This window comes from Buteo buteo, chromosome 7 (assembly GCF_964188355.1).
Source record: "Buteo buteo chromosome 7, bButBut1.hap1.1, whole genome shotgun sequence".
NCBI lineage: Eukaryota > Metazoa > Chordata > Aves > Accipitriformes > Accipitridae > Buteo > Buteo buteo.
The window spans coordinates 43,440,108-43,463,272 of NC_134177.1; the positions used below are offsets into that span (position 1 = coordinate 43,440,108).

A 23,165-nucleotide genomic window follows, 5' to 3' on the forward strand; every position below is an offset into this window, starting at 1 on the left:
TTGTAGTCCCAAAGGGAGGAGAGAGCCCTTCTTATCTCCTTAAAATTTTGTTGCTGTGGCTTGATATTTAACCAGGCTTTTTGTTTTTTCATTCACTAGGTTAAAGAAATCACACGGGATATCAAGCAGCTAGATCATGCCAAGCGTCATCTGACCACCTCCATCACCACCCTCAACCACCTACACATGCTGGCGGGGGGTGTGGATTCACTGGAGTAAGTATGTGAAATTTTTAGTGGTTTGCAGAAGTTTGGTGCAGTGCTCTAAATACATCTGTAACAGCTGCTTGTTTTTCTAGAAGGAAGTTTACCTAATAGGTTGCGGTCTTGATTTTTGCTGACAGATCCTTTCTGTGTTGCCCTGAGTGACCTGCAAGTTAACGTTTCTGTATTTAAGGGTTTGCAGCATCGATTGCTTGAATTGCTGTGTTGATCCTTGGTGATAAGGAATGAGTCTGGCTTCATTAAATAGTACGACAGTCTGTGCAGTTAGGTATTCTCATTAGGGATGTGCTTTCCAGGGATTGGGGGGGGATTTTTATCAGTCTCACGTCTTAAACTTGAATGAGATCTCTTTTTCAGAAAGGTCTACTCTAGTTCTGAGAATGACTTTAAAGAAGCCTTACACCTTGTACTGTCTATGAAGGGGGGTTAGATGTTTCTAATAATCCTTTGTGGTTTTTTTAATGTGCTTGAGGAACACACAGGCTAGGGAAATTCAGGTTTTTACATGCTGCATCTGTGAAGTTGTGAGACCCAGGCACAGCCTGTTCTTGGATTGTAGCAAATGCTGCACGAACACTGGGTTGTTAAGAATTCAGAATAAAATTTTACTTAGGCTGCTGTCTCCATTGGAATGATCCTAAAGGATTAAATAAAAATAAATAAACTTGACTTTTTTTGTCTCTGAAACCTGTGAAAATTATTAACAGAAAAGTCAAGGCTAATAGCTTTTCAGCATAATGATTCTCCTCCCTGTGAAGCTTTAACTCACGCTTCGTGTGTGATGATGAATGACTTAACTCAGGTCATTATAGTGAAATAACATTTACTGCCTCCGGACCCATACTGGGAAGTGGATGTATTCAGTAGTTTACATGTTCTTTGCCAAGTGTTGCTTTTGACGTTTATGTTTTTTGAGGCATTGTTAGATGTGTGCTGGATTGGTTTATTTTAGCATCAGTTAAGTGAAATTTTAATGCTGCATTGGAATGTTAATGAAGAGTAGTGTATTTTAGAAAAATAAATGTCAATAGGGACCAGCATGACACAGTGGGGATGAGGTAACCTGTGGAATTACCACCCAGGATTTTCATCGAACCTGTCTTTGTAAATCTTTAATTTCCTCTGCAGGGCTATGACCAGGAGGAGACAATATGGGGAAGTTGCCAACCTTCTCCAAGGTGTTGTGAATGTGTTAGAGCACTTCAACAAATACATGGGGATTCCTCAGATTCGACAGCTTTCTGAAAGGTAAAATGATCAAACCCTGAGCGCTTGAATGCCTGCTGGGAAGGAAGGTTAGAAAATGCATTAGGCAGAATCAGTTTCTCAAGGATGTAAAGGCTGGACATGGTCCTTTGAGCTTCTTTCCAGCCAAAACAGGTTAAAATTGGACACAGTTTGGTCAAATCTTGAGCAGCCTATTCTGTTAAATAACAGCAATTAGTGCGGATGTAATTCATGAATGCTCTGTGCTTCTCATTGACAGGCTTTTAATTTACTTATGTGGAGCAATCTGTGGAAGTGCAAATTGTTTTATGTGATCTTCATGTGCAGGTGTTTGTGGTGAACCCTAAGGTGATGCTTTCTCCTGCTTTCTTAACCTCAGTGATAGAGTTTAGCAGCCTGGCATGAAGCAGAAATATATGCATTACCACAGTGGTGCTTGGGGCCCCTTTCTGCCCAGGCATGTGCCTTACTGCTGTCGAATTGCTGTCAAACTGCGTAGTTGCCCAAGGGTTTAGGAAGGCAGGATTTCTTTTTGTGCATTTGCCAAACTCAGTTATTTCAAGCACCTTGAGCTTCTTCTGCCAAAATCTGTTCCCATTGCCCAATTCTGCTGAGATTTGAGGCTTATAGTAAATCTTCTCAAAATTGCATGCAGCACACCTGACTGCTCTAAACATTTACACTGAGCTTGTATAGTCTCGATTTTCTAATGTGGAGTTACACATCTAAATTTGGTGAGTTTTGGTGCAGCTCCAATAGCAAGTGCCCACCATTCTCAGCAGTAGCGGGTGAAGGCTCAGTGGTGACTAAGCCACCAGATCTCCTAGGGTCTTGGCTTCATTTGGGATGCGACAGCTGGGTGTCGAGGGACAAGGCCCTCCCTGTTCTAGGGACCATTGCTGTCCCTGGCCAAAACCTACTCTGCCTGCTTTACAGCAGGCTTTATTTCTCTCACATCACACATACGATATCTGCTTAACAGCCTGTAGGAGTGCTGAGCACAGCTCAGAGGTGAAAACAGCCTATTAATGTTAGGGATGAACCTTCTTAATGATACAACCATATCTGATAGCATTTCTTTTCTGTTTGAAAATCTATCGCCACCATCCTCTTGATGCCTGAGATGACTTTGCTTATTACAGAGGTACTCGAAGGAGCCTTCCAGGCACAGAAATTAATTTTTTTGGTGACTCCCTTCCCTAAGACAGCAGCTGGCTGCCTGTGCTGTTTAGTGATGGAAGCAGTGTTTGAATTATTTGTTTGTAGTATTTTCATGTAAATCTGTTGGACTTTCTTTACAGTATAGATACCTCTTCCAGAAAACCCAGATGGAATTCATGAAATTGAGCAAAAGAAAAATCCACCCTAAATCTAGAGAGAGATGGGGCCTTGTTTTAACAAAGCATTTGACCATAAGCATTTGCTTAAATGAACGTGAACATCAAGGAAATATAAGCATATGTCAGTGCTTCTCTGGATTTAGGCTGTTGTCTATTCAAACCTCGTGCTCAGAAAGATAGCTTGCTTCCTTTTCTTCCAGAGTGGTAATGCCCTTGGGCAGAAACCTGCTGTCATTGGCCATTTTAAGGCCAAATACAGTTTAAGCCTTGGTCCAGAATTCTGGCTGGTTTTCCCTTTCTGATGGATGATTATTTAATACTTTTGTAGTTGCTGATAATTATAGAAAACAATTCGTGCTGCTGCTAAAAGGCACAGTGGTTTCAAGTCACGCCAGAGACACTGGCAAGGACATGGAGGAAAACTTTTGTTTTATTCTCCCTTCAAGATAAGGATCTGAAAAGCTCAAGAAACTCTGTGCCTCCTATTTTTAGAATTGCCTCGGCAGGGTTTTCCTTCCAGTGTTTACACAGGGAGAGTTACACCATCTGGTAGCGATAGAAGTGGCTGCTTGTGGGGCGAAAGGAGAGCTGCACCCAGGGTGTTGCTGGGATCTCTTTACTGCTTTGACATCCAGGCAGCAAATTACTGCAGGGAGGTCTACGGCACAGTAGTATCTGCTTTGGAGTTTGACTACACGTGTACGTATTAGGGCCCAGTTTGGAGTTGCCTTCTCTCTCTCTTTGCTTGGAAATACTTTCGTGTTTCATGAAACATCAAAGGAAGTTTGCCTGGCTTCTCGCAGTGCTATTTTTAGACTGTGAAATTACTGGGGTTTGATATCTCATGAATTGGGTTTAATGGTACAAGGGAAGCCTCTTGGATGTTTGCAAAGGCAAGAAATGCTTTAGTAGATGTTGGCACAGACCTGTGACAGTAACAGAAGTCTATTATATACAATAAGTCTATTATATACACTGCTAAACGAGCAGATTCTGTTGCTTTCTTTAATAAAGAGCCTCTCTTTCTTGGCGTGAATGGAGTGAAGCCAAATATGAATGGGAAACCATGGGAAGGAAAAGTGCCTGCTCGGTGGTGTTGGATGTGCTCTTTGTCATGGGGTATTCAATTTAGGTTCCTGCTCCTAGCTGCTGTGAAAACTAATGTGTTTTTAATGTTGCTTTCCACCTGTTCTGTCCCTTTGAAAATAACCAAACAAAATCCCACTGTAAGTATTCATTGGAAACCTGGCTGAACTCTCAATTAATTGGCTTCTTGTGCTGATCCTGTGGAGTACTGATGTAAAAATGTCACAATTCACATCCAAATGTAAATATTTTCCTAGTCACGTTCCTAAAACAACAACTTAGATGGTGCATGCGAAGTTGTTTGTTGTAGTAAATAGCAGTATTTTGTTATCTCTCAATCCTCTTCTGTTTTCTCTCTGTGGAGGGAGCATACAATTAGTGGTCACAAACCCACCCATGAAAGTGGTCAAGAAAGCCTAGCAGATAGTGGAAAAAAGCCTGGAAAGTATTTAGGAGAAAGATTATAAGTTTGCCACAGAAGAACAGGCTAGCTCAGCCTCTTTTTATCTCAGCAAGCTGCCAGGCGTAGTTTAAAATTTCTGGTAGCTTTGGCTAAAGGAATTGCGGTTTCTAGTAATTTAACGTCATTTGAAACATAGCAGTGGGTTTTCTTGGTTTTATTTTTTTTAAGTAGGGGGAAGCAGAGAACAAAAGCCACTAATAATAAAACAAAAGTCAGAGAAACAAAAATCACTAATACTTGGGTAACCAAAGGTTTTGGCACATGCAAGCAACCCCAGGAAAAGGCAATTCCCTGCTGCGGTGAGCCAGGACAGCTGCTGTGATACCCCAGCACATTGCTGGGGGGAATCTAGTCAGGGAAAGATATCCTGATCAAACCGACCTGAGAAGAGATCCTAAATCTGTTATCAGCCGAGGGTGCCTGGGGTTGCTGAGCCTTAGTGGGCAATTCGCTTTCTGCAAGTGGTTAAACACACACGCTTATACACGTGCAGAAACAGTCCTTCAGCGGTGAATGCGCATGAAGCCAGCCATGGGGTTGAGGCTTTTATTGTTGCAGTTTCCATTGCATGAAGATTATTCTGAGTTATTGAAAGGCTCACAGCTTTCCATGGGGAGCAATAATCTCTAGTGGCTAAAGCAAGCACCTTCCTGTGTTCTCTGCCTAAAGCAATGTAAATCTCTGTAAAGAGATGGCATAAATGTTTCATGTTTCTGGGTGCATGCTCGTGGAAAAAAATAATTGTGTGTGTCTGTGTGTGTACTTATGTAAAGAACGATAGTTACTGGGAGGGCAGTGAGGCTCCTTGTCATTGCTCACACATACCTAAACCTTTGGCTACCTTGATGTCTCTGCCCTATCCCTGTCTTACAAAATGTGAAGGAAAAAAAAAAAGCAAAAAAAAAAAAGCTAAAACTCATTTTCCCTGTTTGCTTTTGAGAGATTTTTAAGCAGGACAGATTTTTTAAAAAAATATATTTTTAACATCACAGTTCAGCAAGCCATTTCTGCAAGTTTCTTAATTTAAGGATATGAGAATCCCTGTTAAGACTATCCTTAAGTACTTTCCTGAATCGGCGCCTAAAACAACAAAGCCCTCGGACGGGGCTTTTAACGGCTTGACAGTGCCTCTTTTAAATTTGTTGAGTCTTTAGGAATCTGGCTGCTGCTCTTTTCAGTGCCTCCACTATGCTTGCACTCCAGCTGTTGTCAAATAGGAAGGTCCTGTAGCTGGTTGTAAGGAAAGTACCACCACAGCTAATAACTTCCATTTGTTTATACAAACCATTCGTTTCTAATACTAAAGACTTCTTGTTTCTTGATTATTTAAACGATAAAATTTTTCAGTGCATGTTTAGTGTCTTCCCCCCCCCCCCCCGCCTCCTTTTTCTTAAGGATCAAAGGATTTGGTTCTGTGATGCTTTCTCACATGAATTACTAGTGCATACTTGTACAATTTAAGCAGGATTATACCTGTAGTTGAAGCTGCTGGGCTGGGTTCCTCCTTACTGCTTACATTTCCCACTCCTTTCATTTCAACATATTAGTGAATCCCTTTTGTTTCACGGTTATGAAGGTGTTAACTGAGAATCTATACCTGGAAGAGTAGAGGAGTTTCTAAACATTCCTGTGAAGCAGAGAGCTTAAGTGAGAATTAGGTTTGACATTGTGGGCAGGAAGCTTTTCCAGCAAAATCCCCATAAATAAATCCTGGATAAGGCAGGTCATACATATAGTTAAATCACAGATAAAAAGTTATATTTCAACTGTCACTTTTAAAGGACTAGAATTTTCTGTATTTGGCACCATTAAAGAATCCAGCCTGTTCTCCAGCATTGTTAGGTCATCTTGTAGTGTTTCACTACTAATGGACCTCAAATGGGAAGATTAAAGCAGCAGATCATTCCTTGATAAGGTTGAAGAGTCTTAAACAACAAAAAAAAATCCAAAGTCTTCTCCCCACAGTCTGAACAAACATTTTCACAAAAGTAAATGTAGCCACTCTTTCTAACATATCAATCTCAGTGGAAAAATCCACTGCTTTGAATGATCGGTTTAGACCTTAAAGCATTTCCAGTATAATAAAAAGTGATGGAAGAATGCGAGGGCTGCAGAGGGACATAAGTGCCTAGCTGTTTGTTTTGGCACTTTCTAGTATGTGTAGGCATTTCCATTTCCCTAGAAGTATCAATTAAGCTGTATTGACTTTTATTTCTGGAAATTGGAAGCTTTATTCTCTCAGCTAAATAAAGAGCAAGATTGTGGTTTGTTCAAAACTTTTTCACCCGTTTCATACCTTTGCTCTTTTATGCTTCTTAAGAGATGGAGATTTATAGGATAAAACCACAGCCAACAGTATTCACATGGATGCATTTAAAAGTAGGTCAGTGCACCTGGAACTGTGAAAGGTTCACAATGAAGATTGAGACATTGTGAAGCTTTTTATGTGTCAGAAACACACTTTTGTTGAAATGTGATCAACATACATGAATGTAAAGATAGATCGACCACATTGGCATTAAAGGAACCTTGCTGATTTCTCAGCTGATTAATTGGCCCTTAATGAAATACTAAATTGCGGCAGGGCAAGAACATCTAGGATGTGCTCTGCTACAGCTCAGGGATCAATGCTGTAGAGCTGGAGTTGTCATCCCGGTGTCATTCAGGGAGCAAACGCTCTCCCAGTTCTGACATACAGGCCTTCTTAGTGTGAATGTTTTCTCTTTAGCATGCTTTTTTTTGTCCCTTAAAAGCCTTCATGTAGCTGTTAGCGTTTCAGTCCGCTTTGTAGTAATGTTTGCAGGCAACAGAACGAAGAAGTTGTACCACAACAAAGCCCTTGCTTCCTCTGTCCTTGTCAGGGTGAAGGCAGCACAGAATGAGTTGGGACAGCAGATCCTGGCTGACTTTGAGGAAGCTTTTCCTTCTCAAGGTACAAAGGTAAAGTTCTCACTTCCCCTCTTCCTCCCATTGAAAATTGTTGCTGCAAACTATTCAATGTAATTGTCATTGGTTTTAATCTCATTTTACATTTAGATTTGATGTTTTTCTGTTTCAGGAGTTATTTTAGAAAGCAAGCGAGTCTCCTAAGCTGTAGGGTGCTAGGTATATTTCTCACTGTTTCTGTTGAGTGAATGTGGGTGAGAAATGACACCCATCCTCTGTCACACTGCACACCTCGATTGCAGTAAGATCTGCAAGCCCGTTGAGGAATGCCCCAAGCAATTACTGTGTGGCCTGTAGACCAGAGTGGGGTTCCCTCGGCATATCACCCAGGTTACTGGTTATTTGTTGCACACAAAAGGTTTGTGCTGTGTTGAGAGAAAACCAAACATAGGCTGTCTTTTGACTTGCTGCCACCAAGTTTGTGTCTGGTTTACTCAGCACAGATAGAAATCTGGGCTAGGGCTAAGGCACCAAATGTGCTTCCCCAAAATTATGCATCCAAATGTTTGCAAACAATATGGGGGATAGGTGTGAATTTGAATTTACTTCAAAGAAAACACTAGTTCTGTCTTCCAAAGTACGAGCTCTGCTGGTTTCTTTGTAAAACTAATAAGTACAGAAATGAGGAAATTATTTGGAACAGATCCTTGATGAAGGGCAAATCTGTGTCCATGTGAAGCAGCATCAAAAGAGCATTTTTTAAAAAATGTTTCTAAATTTTCTGTCTTCTCCACTAACATCATGGTATGCGCCAATACAGACCAGCAGATGCTACTTGGTGTTGCAAATTGATCGTCTCTAGACTGCTTTTTTCCCCATTAATTTGGCCTTCAGGTTTGCAGAAAAGGGGTTTGCTTGTCCCGCTTGTCAGCCACTTCTCTTAGCTGTTCTTCAGAATATCTGGGCCAACGAAAGGCTTTGGAGAAGTGACAGGACAACGGTTCTTTCTGTAGACGGAGCTGGCTGCTGTTCTGCGGTAGGGAGCTTTCTGGCTCTTGAGCTACAGAGCAACTTTACGGCCAGCAGCTCAATTTTCATCCTACAGAAGAAAGATAAATTTTCACCCAACAGAAGGAAGACATAGAAGTGATAATATTGAATAGCAGCAGAAGGATCAAAAAGAGAAGAATAATGGGAAAGGATAAAAACAGGATAACCTGGATGTAGTACAATTTACAATCACCCATTCAGCTATTTAACCTTAAATCATTTGTTCCTGTTTATTTTGATAGAGGCCTGGTGGACCCAGCAATGTCCTACGTGATGCGTGTCTAGTCGCCAATGTCCTGGATCCCAGAATCAAACAGGAAATCATCAAGAAATTTATTAAACAACACCTCTCAGAGTATCTGGTCCTTTTCCAGGAAAACCAAGATGTAAGGGAAGCTTAGCAAGCTACATTTGGATTTCACATTTTGCTCTGCTGGCGTTCACAAAGTTCACGTTTCCACAGGTTCCTGTGGTGAAATGTTTCTAAACCGAGGGCTCGGAAGCAGTGACTTGCGGGTGTGATATGGACGGGCTGTTGAGTTGGGAGTCAATGTCGTCTCTGCCAGGATGACTTCCTCCCACCTTAGGCCTCAGTTTCATGTATCAGCACTGGAAATGTTTTCCCCTCGTATAGTAAAGAAATAAATTCAAGTTAGGTATACTTTCTGCACTGTAAAGGGTTGAAAAATTAAACTCTGAAAATTGCAAACCCAAAAACTTTGAAAAGCCACACCTCCCCCCAAACAAACAAACAAAAACCCCAAAATGCCTAATGGGGGGGAGGGATTTCCAGGAAGTGGATTAATCTTTGTAGCTAATTTTTAATCTTCTTGTCCTGCTGCTAACAGCTTTTTAAAAATTTACTATAATCATCTTGGATTTGAAAAAAACCAACCAACCAAACAAAACCAACTTTGGATCAAAATGTATTTTAACAGTTTCAAAATTTTGACAGTTTGTGACAAAGAAGAGAAAAAGGCTAAATTGCTTCATTTTAAATAGCATTTTTCCATTAAAGTTTTTTGGATTAATCTTTCTACTTTTTGACCAGAAAACACTAATATTGGGGGGAAAAATCCCTTCCTGTTCATGTTGTAAGAATTCTTGTGAAGTTTGTGGGTCCACAGTCTCCAGAGTGTGAAAACCAGCTGAACGTGAGAATCTAGGAATTCCTGTGTTCTCATCCCACTGTTGACTTTAATTTCTCTGTCTGCGAAACAAAGAGGGTGGGATCAAATGAATTATTATTGGGTTGAGTTTTCAATAGTACCTACATGATTTAGGAGTACTGTTATTCTCATTTTCAACAGAACTTGCCTTCTTAATTCACACAAGATAGGGTTTTCAATCTGGCATGTGTTTAAGCACTTTGAAGAATGACTGTTAGCATTCAAAGTATTATTAATAGTGGTCAAGTTAGCTTTGATCGATAGCCCAAGCTCCTCTGTGAAACTACAGCAGCACAGTTACGCAGTCAGGCTGAATATTAGCAGCTGCTGCTGTTAAAGATGATGTTCTCCATCTTATTCAGGTGGCCTGGCTGGATAAGATTGACAGGCGCTATGCTTGGATAAAGCGTCAGCTGGTGGACTACGAGGAGAAGTACGGGCGCATGTTTCCCCAGGAGTGGTGTATGACGGAGCGCATCGCTGTGGAGTTCTGCCACGTCACAAGGTGAGCATCTGGGGAGCTCACGATGCCTCCCAGCAGAGTCACCTTAAAAACAAAAGGTTGGCTTGTCTTTTGCCAAATTGATTGTATATCCATAGGAGTCTAGAGTGAAAACCCTGAGAGGTATCGCTAAAACTGCATATACTTTTGAGAGAGTGAGATGATGTGGAAATCAATTTTCAATGTAACAGAGGTAAAAATCAGTAATATTAGAGACCAAGTGAAATAGTGTGAGCTGACTATGGTGTGACTGCCTCAGACTGTGCTCTTTGCCAGCCAGAGATGGGGGACCAGAGGAAGGTGCCAGCTGGAGTCCCAGCAGCACCATTGTCTTTGTTCTGGGACCCCAGTCAGAGACGCTGCGCTTCCCAAGGTTTGATACTGTGGGCTTTCCTGGCTGCAGTGGTGCGCTGGCTGTTAGGAGATGGGGTCCTGTTACCCACAAAGGTCTAAACAACTGTGGTTATGTTTGCGATGTGATCCGTAAAGCAGTTTTATGTTAGAGAGCATCTTGGGAATTAGCTTGAATTTTGTGATGAAAGTCTCTCTAGGGAATAGACTGAATTACAGTGTTAGGTTTCAGATCTTTCTTCTTATAGAAAACCACATTTGTTTTTTCTATTTCCCCCCCTCTCTCTTTCAGGACAGAGCTCGCTAAGATAATGCGCACAAGAGCAAAGGAGATTGAGGTGAAATTGCTTTTGTTTGCAATTCAGAGGACAACCAACTTTGAAGGACTTCTGGCTAAACGCTTCTCAGGTTGCACTCTAGCTGATGGGACAGTGGTAAGGGGATTTCTAAAGAGCAACCCTTTACTCAACAGCTTCTTCAGGAGAAAGAAGCCACATAGCTATGGTAATGGGAGACTGCAAAAGGTGTCACCTGCAGCCTCCTCTTGCACTAGCAGGTTAGGGTGTTTAGTGTGATTGTGCTCAGTGGCTTGTAGTTAGGAAAGTGATTCTTGGTCTTGCAGACTGTGGTAGAGAGGATGGCACAAGGCTCACAACAAGGAAAGTACGCTGGTTGTGAACTTTTCTGGTTCTCCTGTGCTGTTTGCAGCTGAAGCCACATTGCTACAGAGAACCACAAAGTAATTATGGTAACTGCATTATAATATTTGTTCTCTGCATGTCGATGACACATTATAACTAAAAGTCCCCTCTTCTTTTCATTTCTAGTTACCACACATTCACCACACGGTACCATCTTTCAATCCCACGTTGTCTGTTGGGTTAGTCTTGCTTGCAGGGGTGTTGGTAGCTTCTACTTTTCAGTTTCTCATTTGGTAGATTGTAAAGGCAGACCCAAGAGAAACAGCTTAGTGAATATCTCTAGTGTCATCTCTGTGCTTTTTCTGCCTGAAACCGCAGCCAAGAGCTTTGCCAGCCAAGTGCCCTGGGAGTACAGAGTCCACGTGTGGCTCAGAAGCCACAGGTTTGAGGTTGGCTTCTCTGTCCAGCTGGTGTCTTGAAGCCTACTTGGATATGATAATTCAGCCTACGAGGCAAGCCTGCTGGACCCACTTGTAATTTGCTGTGGATCAGTAGGTGCTGCTAATTAAAAAGGGAAGTCCTGTAAGGTTTTGCCTCCTGGCTGAATTTCAATCTCTCAAGAATATGGCTTTATTTTTCTGACAAATTTTGTATGAAATTTGCAGCTTTAATTAAATTGGCTTCACTGGGTTGTTATCCCTTTGGAGAAGGTAGGCACAGAAGCTGTTATAACTGAGAAGAACAGAGGGGGAGGGTGTGGCTTGAAATAAAAGAAAATCCTCTCTGTCCCCCTTTCTAAGCTGCCTAGAGGCTATTACACTCTGGATGTCATCTTCTGACCTGTTTTATACACAAAATGAAGGCCATAATTATAAATGGCTATTTGGCGAGTGCACAGTGGGGACAAGCAGTCTGGTGGAAGCAGTAATGCAGGATTTACTGCAGCAGCGGAGTTTTGGGGCCTGCTGTCATGGGTCCTCCCGGTGGAGATGACATGTTTTGGAGTGTGTGGTTTGAGAGTAGAAATTTGGTGCTGGTCAAAATGCCCCTTCCAGGGACGATTCAGGCAGAGCGGGTGAGCGTGGGTGCAAGAAGAGCAGGCTGTAAGAGGGTGCTGAAGATGAAGCGTGCTGGTGGAGCGATGGAGAGGGAACCAGACTCTAGCCCTGTAGTAGGAGGGAGCTCTACCCTTGATGGAGAGGCACCGCCTGGCACCCGGCAGTCACCTCTGCTTGAAGAAGACAAACTGCTGTACAGTACTTTGAAGGGCTTAGTAAAGCAAAACATGGAGGCAGCTGTGTGCCAGAGGGGACAAAACAGACTGTTCTCTAAGGAGCTTCCTCTTTTTTTAACAGAAGAAGCCAGAAGTGCCACTTCCCTCCACCAACCCGTTTCTGGAGGATGAAACTGGGACAGAGACAGATGAGATTGTGATCGAGAAAAGTGATACGGACAAAGTAAGTCTTTGAAGTTCTCCAGTTGTCAGTGAGGCAGTCTCTGTGTCAAAATCTCTGGTGGTGCCTAAGCTTTTCCCATCACATTGATTTGAAAGGTTTGTTTTCACAGCAATTAATTTAGCACAGTTTTGATCCTCTGTGCAGCATACAGGCTCCCAGTACAAGCGTGGTTTGCTCTGGCTCACTTCACTGAAACCAAAGCAATCTTTATTTCAGTTAATAGTGTGGAGACAATCCTGCCACATGAGAGTGAGTTGGATTCTGTTCTAGTCCATGCAGCAACAGCTCAAAAGTAACTACAGGATTTCTGTCAAAGAAAGATGAACTAGCATAGTTGGGGTTTCAGATCCCAGAAGAAGCTCCCACTGCAAGCAGTTACAATTAATATTTTGCCTTGTCAGCCAAGCAAACTAAGTCTGGAGTCACCCCGCAACTCATTGAACTTTCAAGTGTCATTTCTGGATTTTCACTCCAAATATATTACTTCTGGGATTTTTATCTCTATAGTGTTTTTCATCCATTACCTCTGCAAAGCAGGCAACACCTAACCACTTGTAAAAGCGCTGGGTTTCCAAAGCCCTCTGCAAACATTAAAGGAGTGAATAGTAAACACAATTGTTTTAATTGGCACCAGTATCAAAGCCTGTAAGCCCCATATTTTTTACTCACCAGACAGACGTTTTCTAAGTGTTCGACTGTTGCTTGCGGAAGGTACTACCCTCTCTTTGTTCAATTACAGCCCTGTAAATGGGACATTTACAGGTCATATCCTAATGGGTGACCAGAGCCCTAGGACCCACTCAGATCCGTGCCCCTGGGGAGATTGGGGGGTGGTAGCTCTCCACCAGCACAGTTTGGTGCACTGCATCCCCTCCAGCTTTTCACACGAGCAGGGCGGCCTCGCTGCCTTCCACCCACAGCAGAAGTCCTGAAATAGAACGATTAAGCAAAGTTTTGCTCTTTCCGTTAAAATACAGCTTGGACAGTTGGTGTTGGGCAGACTTTATCAGTGATCTAGAAGCCAGAGACTGGGAACTTGGGGAGACACCTGCGTGGTGTATTTTTTGTGAAGACCTTGCTTTCCGCTATCTGTAATAGCGGGGGGAAGATTGGCTCTGATGTGCAGTGCTGGGCTGAAAGGACGTCCTTGGAGAAGTCAGTAGTGCTAGAAGGCAGGTGAAGAGATAAATTGCAAAGCCTTTTTAGGCTGTCTAGGGCTGGTTTTAGTGAACAGTGGAATGCACTGCCCTGGCCAGAAACAGTTCAGGTACTTCGGAGAAAGGAACTGCCCTGTTCCTTGTACGTGGGGAGGCTGGTATGAAGCCATCCATTGAGCTATCCCTTGAAATGCAGTTTGTGGTGAGGTTGCCCTCTCTTTTTGGGTATGCCCTGTGTTAATGCTCACAATGCAGCACTGGGCTCTGCTGCAAGGGCGGCTGCCCCGCAGGCGCCTGTCTGCCAAATGGGACCCCTGTAAGCCCCACTATTTCAGTTTCAAACTGCCAACATCTGGTGGTTAGTGCTGGTGAGTTCACGTTGGAGGTCTCATCTTCTGTCACTAGCTGAAAAAGAGAAGGGACTGGAAGGGTTGAAGATGAAGAGTTTTGAGTGGTAAGGCTCTTCCAAGACACTAGTCCTGAGAATTCAAGACACTTGGGAGTGTAAGAGGGAGCACAAGAGTTGGGGGGGGAATCCATGTTAAAAAAGAGCCTCTTTTAGTGATCCTAGCAGTTCGTTTTAATCTGTTTACTTTGGATAGTAATGAAAGGAAACTGGGCCAGCTGCAGACCTCCTTACTGTGACAACAGTAACCTTTTATTATTTCCATCAAACTCAAGGAGGAAATAGCTTAAACATCTGCAGCTTTTGGATAGGATTGCACATTCAGAAATACAGCTTCACTGCTACTGTTAAAAGATTTAGTATTCTCTCCACCAGACATGCTGGGAGCAGCATGATGCAAAGACACGCGCACACACAGAAAACCAGTCCTGCATTAGGAGTTGGCTCTTCCAGCCTGGTAAATCGTAAACATCATGAATCTGCAACCTTGTGTTGCTGCTGTCCTGGAAACTTGGCAACTAGGAGGTTTTTGTAATTACCACCTATTGTTTTTCCTCCCAGCTCCGATGAGCGTGTGCATCCGGCAGAAACGGGCAGGCACTGGCAAAGGGGCTTGGGCGGAGAATGCTGGGTAGTGGCTCTGTCCCAAAGCTGTAAAAAACTTACATTCTCCAGTCATGCTCTTAGAAGGTTAATGAAGCCAGTCTCATAGAGGTGGTCTGGTCTCCATAAAACCATTCGCTCACTTTAGGTTTGCAGCCATATGTTAGTATTCGTTGTGTCTTTGAGTCTTAATTATTTCTGAGAACACTTGAGAAATGCTTGCCTCGTCATTCTTTGCTATTTCTGCAAATGACTTTGTGCCACCTCCTCTGTCATTTAGGAGCGTACGTTCTTTAGGCTCTCTTGTTTTGCTTTTCTTATGCTAAAAAAAATTTTCAACTGGAAAAATTCGTATCTTCATTGGCTGGGAACTGATCCTGGCTTTTTGTGGAGAGAGGCAAGAATTCCATTCCAGAGTCACTGCAGCGCTCTTTGCAGGCAGTGAAAAATTGTCAGCTTGCCGGCAAGCAACAAGAAATATTGAAGAAATATTGTCTATCAGTAAAAAAAAATAAATTAAAAATCTAGCTGTAGGGCAAAGATGAGCTTAAAGGCCTTGCCCAGCCTGGTACTTAAACATGCACAAATTTAAGCATGTGAGTAGTCCCAGCGGCTTTAGTGAGATGTGCTTGGCCACTGTGTAGAGTGCAGTACTAAACTAAAATGAGAGTAAACCGGATGACTCCCAAATGGCATATGTGCTTAATGCTCTAAATGTGATTTTAAAATACAAGTCTTTGCATCCCCAGAAACATGTTTCATGGTGAAAGCAGTCCTGTAATGTTGCCTGTATAATTCCAGCTCCTCCAGTAATTACATGCTGTTTATCTAAATAAAATTCATCCAGATGAAGTCTGTAACTTTGAGTTATTGTCCTTAATGTTCTAAAATGTTGGGATTTTTCAATGTTGCTTCCAAATAACTGCTGTGTTTCATTTCAGAGGTGACTAGTAGAGTCTTGTTACTGTTCGAAGGGTTCAGCAAGGTTTTATTTACAAACTGCATTAAGATTCTTCGACTGAAATCTGTTAGCATGGAGCAGCCTTCTCTTTAAGGATATGAATATTTTACAAGTAGAAAGATAATTCCTTGGAATACTAACAGCCCTGTATGAGGAAGGGAAGACTCAGACATACTGACCCTGTATATACTGTCAATTATATGCCTTTGATTGATAGCAAATCTCTGTGTTGTAATATTTCTAAAGACAGATCCTTCTGTGCTGTTGCATTACTGTTTCTTCTAGGTCTTACAAGGCAGGTTTGAAACCAACACTCTAAATGTTTTCTTACAGCCAAAGAAGCCGAAGGTCCCTGACAATCCTTTTCATGGCATTGTTTCCAAGTGCTTTGAGCCTCACCTTTATGTGTATATCGAGTCCCAGGACAAGTGAGTAAACAGCATGCTCTTTTGGGTTTGTTTGCTTTTGAATGTGTATTACAGTTGGATTGTACTAGATTCTGTACTCAAGCTGCAGAAAATTAATTTCTTGGAAGTCTGCTTTCTAATTTCATCAGTAGCAGTATTCATGGTTCGAGGGAGATAGAATGAGCGGGACCTTTGCTTGGGCAAAAATGAGCGTTCAGAGGGCTGTGGATGTTGGTTTTGTCTGTAATTGCAAAGGCCTGCGGGAACGATGCCTGCTGCCTTTCTGTGGAAGAGGCATAGTGTTTCTGAAATTGCTTCTCTTGCCTCTGCAATTCCCACTGCAGACATATGCCTGCCTTTCATCTCATGTCTTCCACAAATAGTAGGTTTGCTTTTTCTGTAAAATGCACATGTGGCTTCGTGGTAGACGAGTTTCAAGATTTGCTGTATAGAAATAAGTTATTTGAGATCCTTAGATGAAAGCTGCTGTAGATGAGCTGGCTGTAAGATAACATTATCATCACTCACAGATTGGGACTTTGTCAGGGGCTTTAATCCCTGGAACCCTTCTTCGTCTTCCTCTTTGACTTGCAGCAAAATAACATGAATGAAAGGAGCTTTCAGCTTAGAGCTCTGAGAAGCTTTTAGAGCTCTCGCCACACTTTCTTGTGCACCTCGATTCACACCAGGGTTTAAATAACATCTCTGTAACAACTGCAGTGCCAACTGGGAGAGGAGATAGTTGAAAAAGGTTCAATACAGTCTTTTAGCGCAGGTTAGTGGCTGGAAAGGAGAAATTGATGCCTGCCTCATGTAATTCATCTGTCTCTGCCCTTCAGTCTTCCAAGGACTTAGGCATGAGAGAGTGCATAACTCGAGGCTCGTAGTGTCCTGATTTTGTCCAAACTTCAAGATAGCCATCTTGAAAAAGCTTTCCCATGTCCCATCAACCTTTTATGCTTAAAAATAAATAAATAAATAAAATCTTCCACAATGATCTGTCATGCTGGGTTTAGGTTCCGCTCTGCAGTGTAACAAAGGGAAACAGATATTTCCCCCCCCCCCCCCCCCGCCCCGGCCCTTGGCCAACTGAGCACCAACTCATTTGAATATTTCTTCCCTTCTCACTGGGGGCCATTTTAATCCCCGTTTTGGTAATTCTACCCCACTGTGCTCCTAGCTCTTTCAGTTGCTTTTTTTTTCCCTTTTCCTTTACAATCCTGAGATGTTTTATATTAGCTTTATAGCCACAGGCTGCAAGGCGTTCAAAGAAAAACTGCCACAGTATTCCCCATGCTGCCCCTGTCTGCCAAAAATCGCTTTCCTTTATGATTTTCTCTCTTCTTCCCCCTTTGATTGAACTTTTGAGGAATCTGTTGCTGATGTCTGAAAATGAGGAGTTGCTTAGATAATTAATTGTATGTTTGGGCTCTGAATAGTGAGAGTAGCGTGACAGTTTTATTCATCATTGCCTTAAGTCTGTGGCAAAAAGCAGCCTGGACCTTTTCTTCTGAAAAATTGTTTCCATACCCATTTAAAGAAACACAGTGCCAAAATCTGTAGCAATTTAAGAGGAGACACCTGAAAGAAAGACTTTAAAGGTGCTGCTCTCCACCCTTAGCTGCAGTGTAAATATCAGATTTCTTAACAGCAAAGCAGATTTCATTTCTGCCCCTTCGGGATATGTGTCTTTACCTCTTCTTTGTGGTCTCTTGGAGCAACGGGAGCGTACACGTGTGAACTAAGCTGTTCTGCTGGAGTGAAGGAAGAGCTCTGTCAGGTCTGCAGTGATGACAGTATGCAGAGCCGTGGTTAAGTGTGCTAAAATGCATGCGTGCATTCAGATTGTTCGGACAACTGGCACTTTGTGGTGTGTGTTTGTGGCTTTGTGAGCAGAAGGGCTTCCAAAATACCCAGTCCATGGAAACTATCCTGCAAGTGGTCCAGGTGTGTCAATGCCATTGCCCTTTCCCAGTGCCCAACAGATACCAGCTGTTCACATCACTGAACAGACTGACTTACTAAGCACCGTGTTCTCTCATGCTGTGAGGAGTTGCCTAGTTCCTCTCATGATTGCCAGAGATGCAGAAAAAACACTGCATAGGTTGAGTGAAAGAAAAAAGAAAGAGGAATATAGGAATGAAAGGATTTAAGAACCAGAATAAAATTCCCTTTATATGATTTCATTTCATATTTTTGTCTCGGTTAGATTTGGAGAGTTCTTGCTCCCAATAAATATGCTACTGTTAGGAAATACCACATCTGCATTACTGGAGAATTTGCTGTGAGCTTTTTTGCAGAGCCTGTATAGAGAGAATGTTCATTTTGTGTAGCTCTCCTGCCTTCTCCATGTTTCATCTCCCAGTAGCTTTTTCTGCCAAATTCCTTGTGCTCCCATTGTACCACATAAAGTTTGGTAGCCTTTGTATTGCATTTGGGCCAACTAAGACTAATGTGAAAGTTTGATTGACGTCAACTGAAATGTGCATTAATAATATATTAGTTCCCTTAGTGCATGATATTCTGATGTTTTGCTTGTATCAATCCCATGCTGAAATAAGAGCAGTCCTCATGGCCTGCCTTTGACAGGCACTTTGTCCAGGTTAGGATCAGAACAAGCATGAAGCTCTAGTGCTTCTCTCTCAGCTCTTTTGGACAGCTGCATTTGCTCGTGCATCCCAATTGACAAGACCTTGGGGGACTGGGAAAATGTAGATACGTTTCACTTTGCCTCAGAGAAGAAGAGAACATGTGGAGTAAGCATAAAGAAACAAAAGCCATTGACATTCCTCACTGCGTCTTGAGACTGAGAGAACGAAAAAAAAAAGTGGCTGGTGAATGCTAAGAAAGCTCTACTTTGTTGCCCAGATGGAGCAAAGCGCAGATGCAGAGGTGGAAATGCAGCTGTTTAATTTAGTGGGACTTTTGACAAGGAGCAAGCCACGTCCGCTTTATTTGAGAACCTGAAGGAATGCTGCAGCTTGCAGCACGTGTGAGCCCTCCTGCAGCAGCCATCTGTTTGGCTCTCCTACAGCTACGGGGGAAGGTATATTTTGCTTCACTGTGGTCGAGTACAATCAATGCTTCGGTTCAGTGTTCAATTGCTCATGCCAGTGTAGAGATTTATCACATCAGTTGAGCAGCCTGATGTTTTTACAGTTCTTGTAACAAAGCCGAGGAACTGTGTGTATCTGTGGAATCAGAGCTATGTGAAGTACTCAAAGCAGCAAGCAATAAGCATGAAAAGAGGAGCTACTTGTCTTTGCAATAGCCTATGGGCCTAGCCGAAGCCAAAGAGCCTTGCTTCATGATTTAAAGGCCTGATATTGCAAGCACACTTCTGTAGATTAGTTTGGCCCAGTTGGATCATCCATGGTAGGAACTCAACTGTTTTGGTGCAGCGATCAGTAAGTTTATCAGGAAAGAGACAGGCCACCTTTTCTACTTGTGTGGTGTTGTGAGTTCTTTGGTAAACTGGAATCAGAGTGGTTTTTCTCTTTCACAAGACAAAAAGAAAGAAAGGACAGAAACTGGTCAAAAGTTTTCATCTTTGGTGTGGTTTTTCCCCTTTCATTGGCAGAAGTAAGTGAGAATGAGCTGAAGAGTCTCAGCCGCTGTGCCGTCGGTGCTGGCGGTAACGCCGTACCCATTCCAGGAGACCCTAATGCAGTCTCTTTGCATGAACTCTTGTGTTGGGCTGGGTGCCCTGTGAGCTGGCCTAAGATTAGGAGAACGTTCCAAGTTGAAACTCTTTGAGAGGCTTTTAAAGGAGGTTTTTCATTTCTATGGACAGCATTGCAATTCTGTCAAATAAGTCTGTTTCTGAAAAATAATGATAATACATTAACTATAAAATAATGTCTTTTTTTTTTAAAAAAAAAAGGTAGTTCAGTTTTTTGCGGGAGTTACAGTTCAGATTCTTTCCTCCCATTCCCCTTCTAACAATTTGGCTTTTTACTTAGGTACCCTGGATCATGGCACAGCACAGCCGTTACATACTTAGCCGTGAGAGGGATGAAGGCTGTGCTGTGGGAAGGGGAGAGCTGGGGGAAGTGGAGCTAAGACCGTAGTGGAAATGGGAATATAAAATACAGGAACTTCACAACTCCTTTTGGTCAGCGCAGTGCCACTCTGTCATCTGAAATGTCTATATATTCCTCAAAAGCCAAAAACTTCCTTGTGGAAGGTTGTATGTATTTCTGTGTCTGGGGGAGGAGGTTTATTGCTGTAATTTAGTTCGTCTGGCAAAGGTTACTCCACTTAGCTGAGCTCCGGTGTCAGGAGAGCTGGTCTTGGTTCCTGACACGGATGTGCTGTCTCTGGAGGAGTAGGACCAGAGGAACTCCGCAAGATCAGAAGACTTCTTTGGCTCTGTATTGATGGTTCTGGCCCTCTGCCATGCTAAAAAGCCTTTTTGTTGTGATGAAATGGTGGAGTGAAGTTTATTGTTGCCTAAAGACCAAAGTATTTGAGTAAGGATCAGGTTATAATGAATCACTGGAGACAATAGGAGGGCTTTTTGTGCTTTTAAAAAGAGTTTAAGTAGGAAGTGCACTTTGTGCTCATGCTAAATAAAACTTCTTTAAAGGACGTGTGAAGTTGTGCAAAACCAGGTGGTATCCAAATGGGACCAAGAAATGGCAAATGGCACACCATTTTGAGCACATCCCTTTAAAAGCCATATTCCCTGAGGTCTGCTCCAGAGGCTGCTGATATGGGAAGCCCGACTGTTACTTTTGCCAATGCCAGGAATGAAACTTGAGCATACGCTTTATGCACTTGCATCAAATGTGCTGAACCCAGTCCTGGCAGACTTGTGAGCTTTTATATGTGACGGGAGAACAGATTGAAGCTGCCACTAAAACTTTTGAGTACAAAAGGTCGTTACTCATCAGTTCAGTCTGCGTTATTGTATGAGCTTTGTGCTGAGAGGGTGGAGATAAGAAAGGGTGGAATACCCAACTGCTAAAATCTGAATGTGTTTGCTGGTGTCACAAGACAGGGCATCTGGTTTTAAGCATTATTCTCTCTCTTCCCTCCCTTTCCTCCCCCAACATACTAAAATATCTTTCTGTTGTTCCCCTACATCAGAAATCTCGGCGAACTGATTGACAGGTTTGTGGCTGACTTCAAGGCTCAAGGTCCCCCCAAACCCAACGTGGACGAAGGAGGAGCCGTCCTGCCCAGCTGTGCTGACCTCTTTGTGTACTACAAGAAATGCATGGTGCAGTGCTCCCAGCTCAGCACAGGCGAGCCCATGATAGCCCTGACCACCATATTCCAGAAGTACCTTCGGGAATACGCCTGGAAAATTCTGTCTGGAAACCTGCCCAAGTGAGTTTCGCTTCCCAAATGCTGCAGCACTGTCTGGTGAGACATTCCAGTGAGGAGCAGGTGCTTTGTAAACATAATTAATAAATACATGCTTGTGAACACTTAGGTTTCACTGTCAAAGAAACCACGTAGCAGCAATATGACTACGTTTACTTCACAATTTTCTCAATAGTTCAATTTGTTGCACTGAGAAACAGCAAGAGACCAAATGGACAGTCACGGGATTGTTTTACTTTTAAGGGCCCCTGGAGGATAGCTTCATATTTGGCTTTGATTAGCAGTCAGATTTACAGTTTCTTAAAATTCCTTTTGAAATGCCAGCCCAAGTCTCTTTAGAGAGGTCTGGCTTTCAGAATTGTACTTACCCTGCTACTTGGGTAACCAATTCATACTGTGATTCTTAGCTGCCTTAGCTTAATGTTATACATATAGTAATTTATAATGAAGGTGGTTTATTTGTGTTTTGCTAAAGTGCTTACCTGTAACTCCCTCTGCTCTGTAACATTTTACAGATGTATGAATAAAATATTAGATGTAAATCCAGTGAAAATAAAGGAAATCATTATGAGTTTACACCAATATGGATAAGTATACAGGCTAAAGGAGCTCCTTCAGATATTGCCAACCTTAACTACAGATAATTTTGTATGCTATTTACCATCTTCATCTTGTTTCCCTTGTAAACCTCAGAGCAGCAGAACGAATTTCTGAAACCAGTAAAATATTTTACAGATGGAAGGGGAGAGGGTTACATCCAGACAAGTGGAAAGATAAATTTAATGTGCATTCTCCATCAGACCTCAGTTGCATTCTTTATACACATTTTTTTGTGTGCTCCATTTTTGCTGTCCAAGATAAATATCACTGTCCTATTTTTTAATGGATTTGGATTATAAAGAGTTGAGAGGTAGGGAATTTCCTGACTCTAAATTGTTCTGAGTCCTTCTTTGTTGATACACAGCCATTAATCACTGGAAGACAGTGGAAAGAAGCCACATCTTCTATAATTTACTGTGTTGATATCATCAGTTTTTAAAACAGGTTACCAAAGTTTCAAATGCATGTTGACATCTGTTTAAGACTGAGAAGATAAATATGACAAGCTGCCTGATAGTTACGGAGATTTTTCTGTAATCTTTAATTAGATTTTGAGTAACTGGCAGTGAAGGTGAAGCTAGCTGGGGAAAGCTGTATTCCACTTGCATCCTAATCTAGCATGTTGTGAATGAGTGAGTTGTCCTTTGCCTACAGACTTGATACAAAGTTCTGTTTGTCTTTCTAAAAGATCTTCCTTAACCAAAATAGCAGTTGTGGGTTTGATGTAGAATGCCACTGACCTGTATTGCACAGGGCATTGGACTTTGTGGTCATAAGGGCTTTTTATGGCATTGAAGTCTAGTAGTAATTTTGCAATGTGTGTGTCTGTACACCTGAAAGCCCTAGAGGTTTTGTCTTTTTTTTTCCAGGACAACTAGCAGCAGCGGTGGGCTCACCATCACTAGTTTGCTGAAAGAAAAGGAAGGCTCTGAAGTGGCAAAGTTTACTTTAGAAGAACTCTGCCTCATTTGCAGCATCCTAAGTACTGCAGAGTACTGCTTGGCGACCACCCAGCAGGTGAGCTTTCCTCTACAGCACCTCTGAGACTGCACCCAGCAGCAGCCCCTCTTCTGTCCTGAGATGCTGTGCTGCTCCCTCTTCAGGGGTAGGCTGCTGTGGAGACTGGAAGAGTCAGAAGTACTAAAATATCTGTAGTAGTGTCTGCTCCACACAGTATCCCATTGATTATTGAACTCTACATTATTAAATCTATATTTTAAAGAAAGAAAAGTAGTGATTTTGCTTTTTCTACCTGAGAAAAGTCATTTGCTTGTAATCCAGCTCTGCAGCATCATTTTTGGATT

At 42.4% G+C, this 23,165-nt stretch overlaps 1 protein-coding gene across 3 annotated transcripts in view; it reads left to right on the top strand.

Annotated features, from left to right (window-relative positions):
• The window catches only part of VPS53 (VPS53 subunit of GARP complex), a 69,361-nt gene that overhangs the window by 20,402 nt on the left and 25,794 nt on the right, over positions 1–23,165 (top strand). For all 3 annotated transcript variants that reach the window (XM_075032888.1, XM_075032889.1, XM_075032890.1), the window contains 10 exons: positions 100–215; positions 1,353–1,472; positions 7,202–7,280; positions 8,519–8,662; positions 9,808–9,950; positions 10,591–10,732; positions 12,295–12,396; positions 15,857–15,951; positions 21,022–21,264; positions 22,731–22,878. In XM_075032888.1, the coding sequence (XP_074888989.1) occupies positions 100–215; positions 1,353–1,472; positions 7,202–7,280; positions 8,519–8,662; positions 9,808–9,950; positions 10,591–10,732; positions 12,295–12,396; positions 15,857–15,951; positions 21,022–21,264; positions 22,731–22,878 (1,332 nt within the window). The remainder of the gene's footprint in view (positions 1–99; positions 216–1,352; positions 1,473–7,201; positions 7,281–8,518; positions 8,663–9,807; positions 9,951–10,590; positions 10,733–12,294; positions 12,397–15,856; positions 15,952–21,021; positions 21,265–22,730; positions 22,879–23,165) is intronic.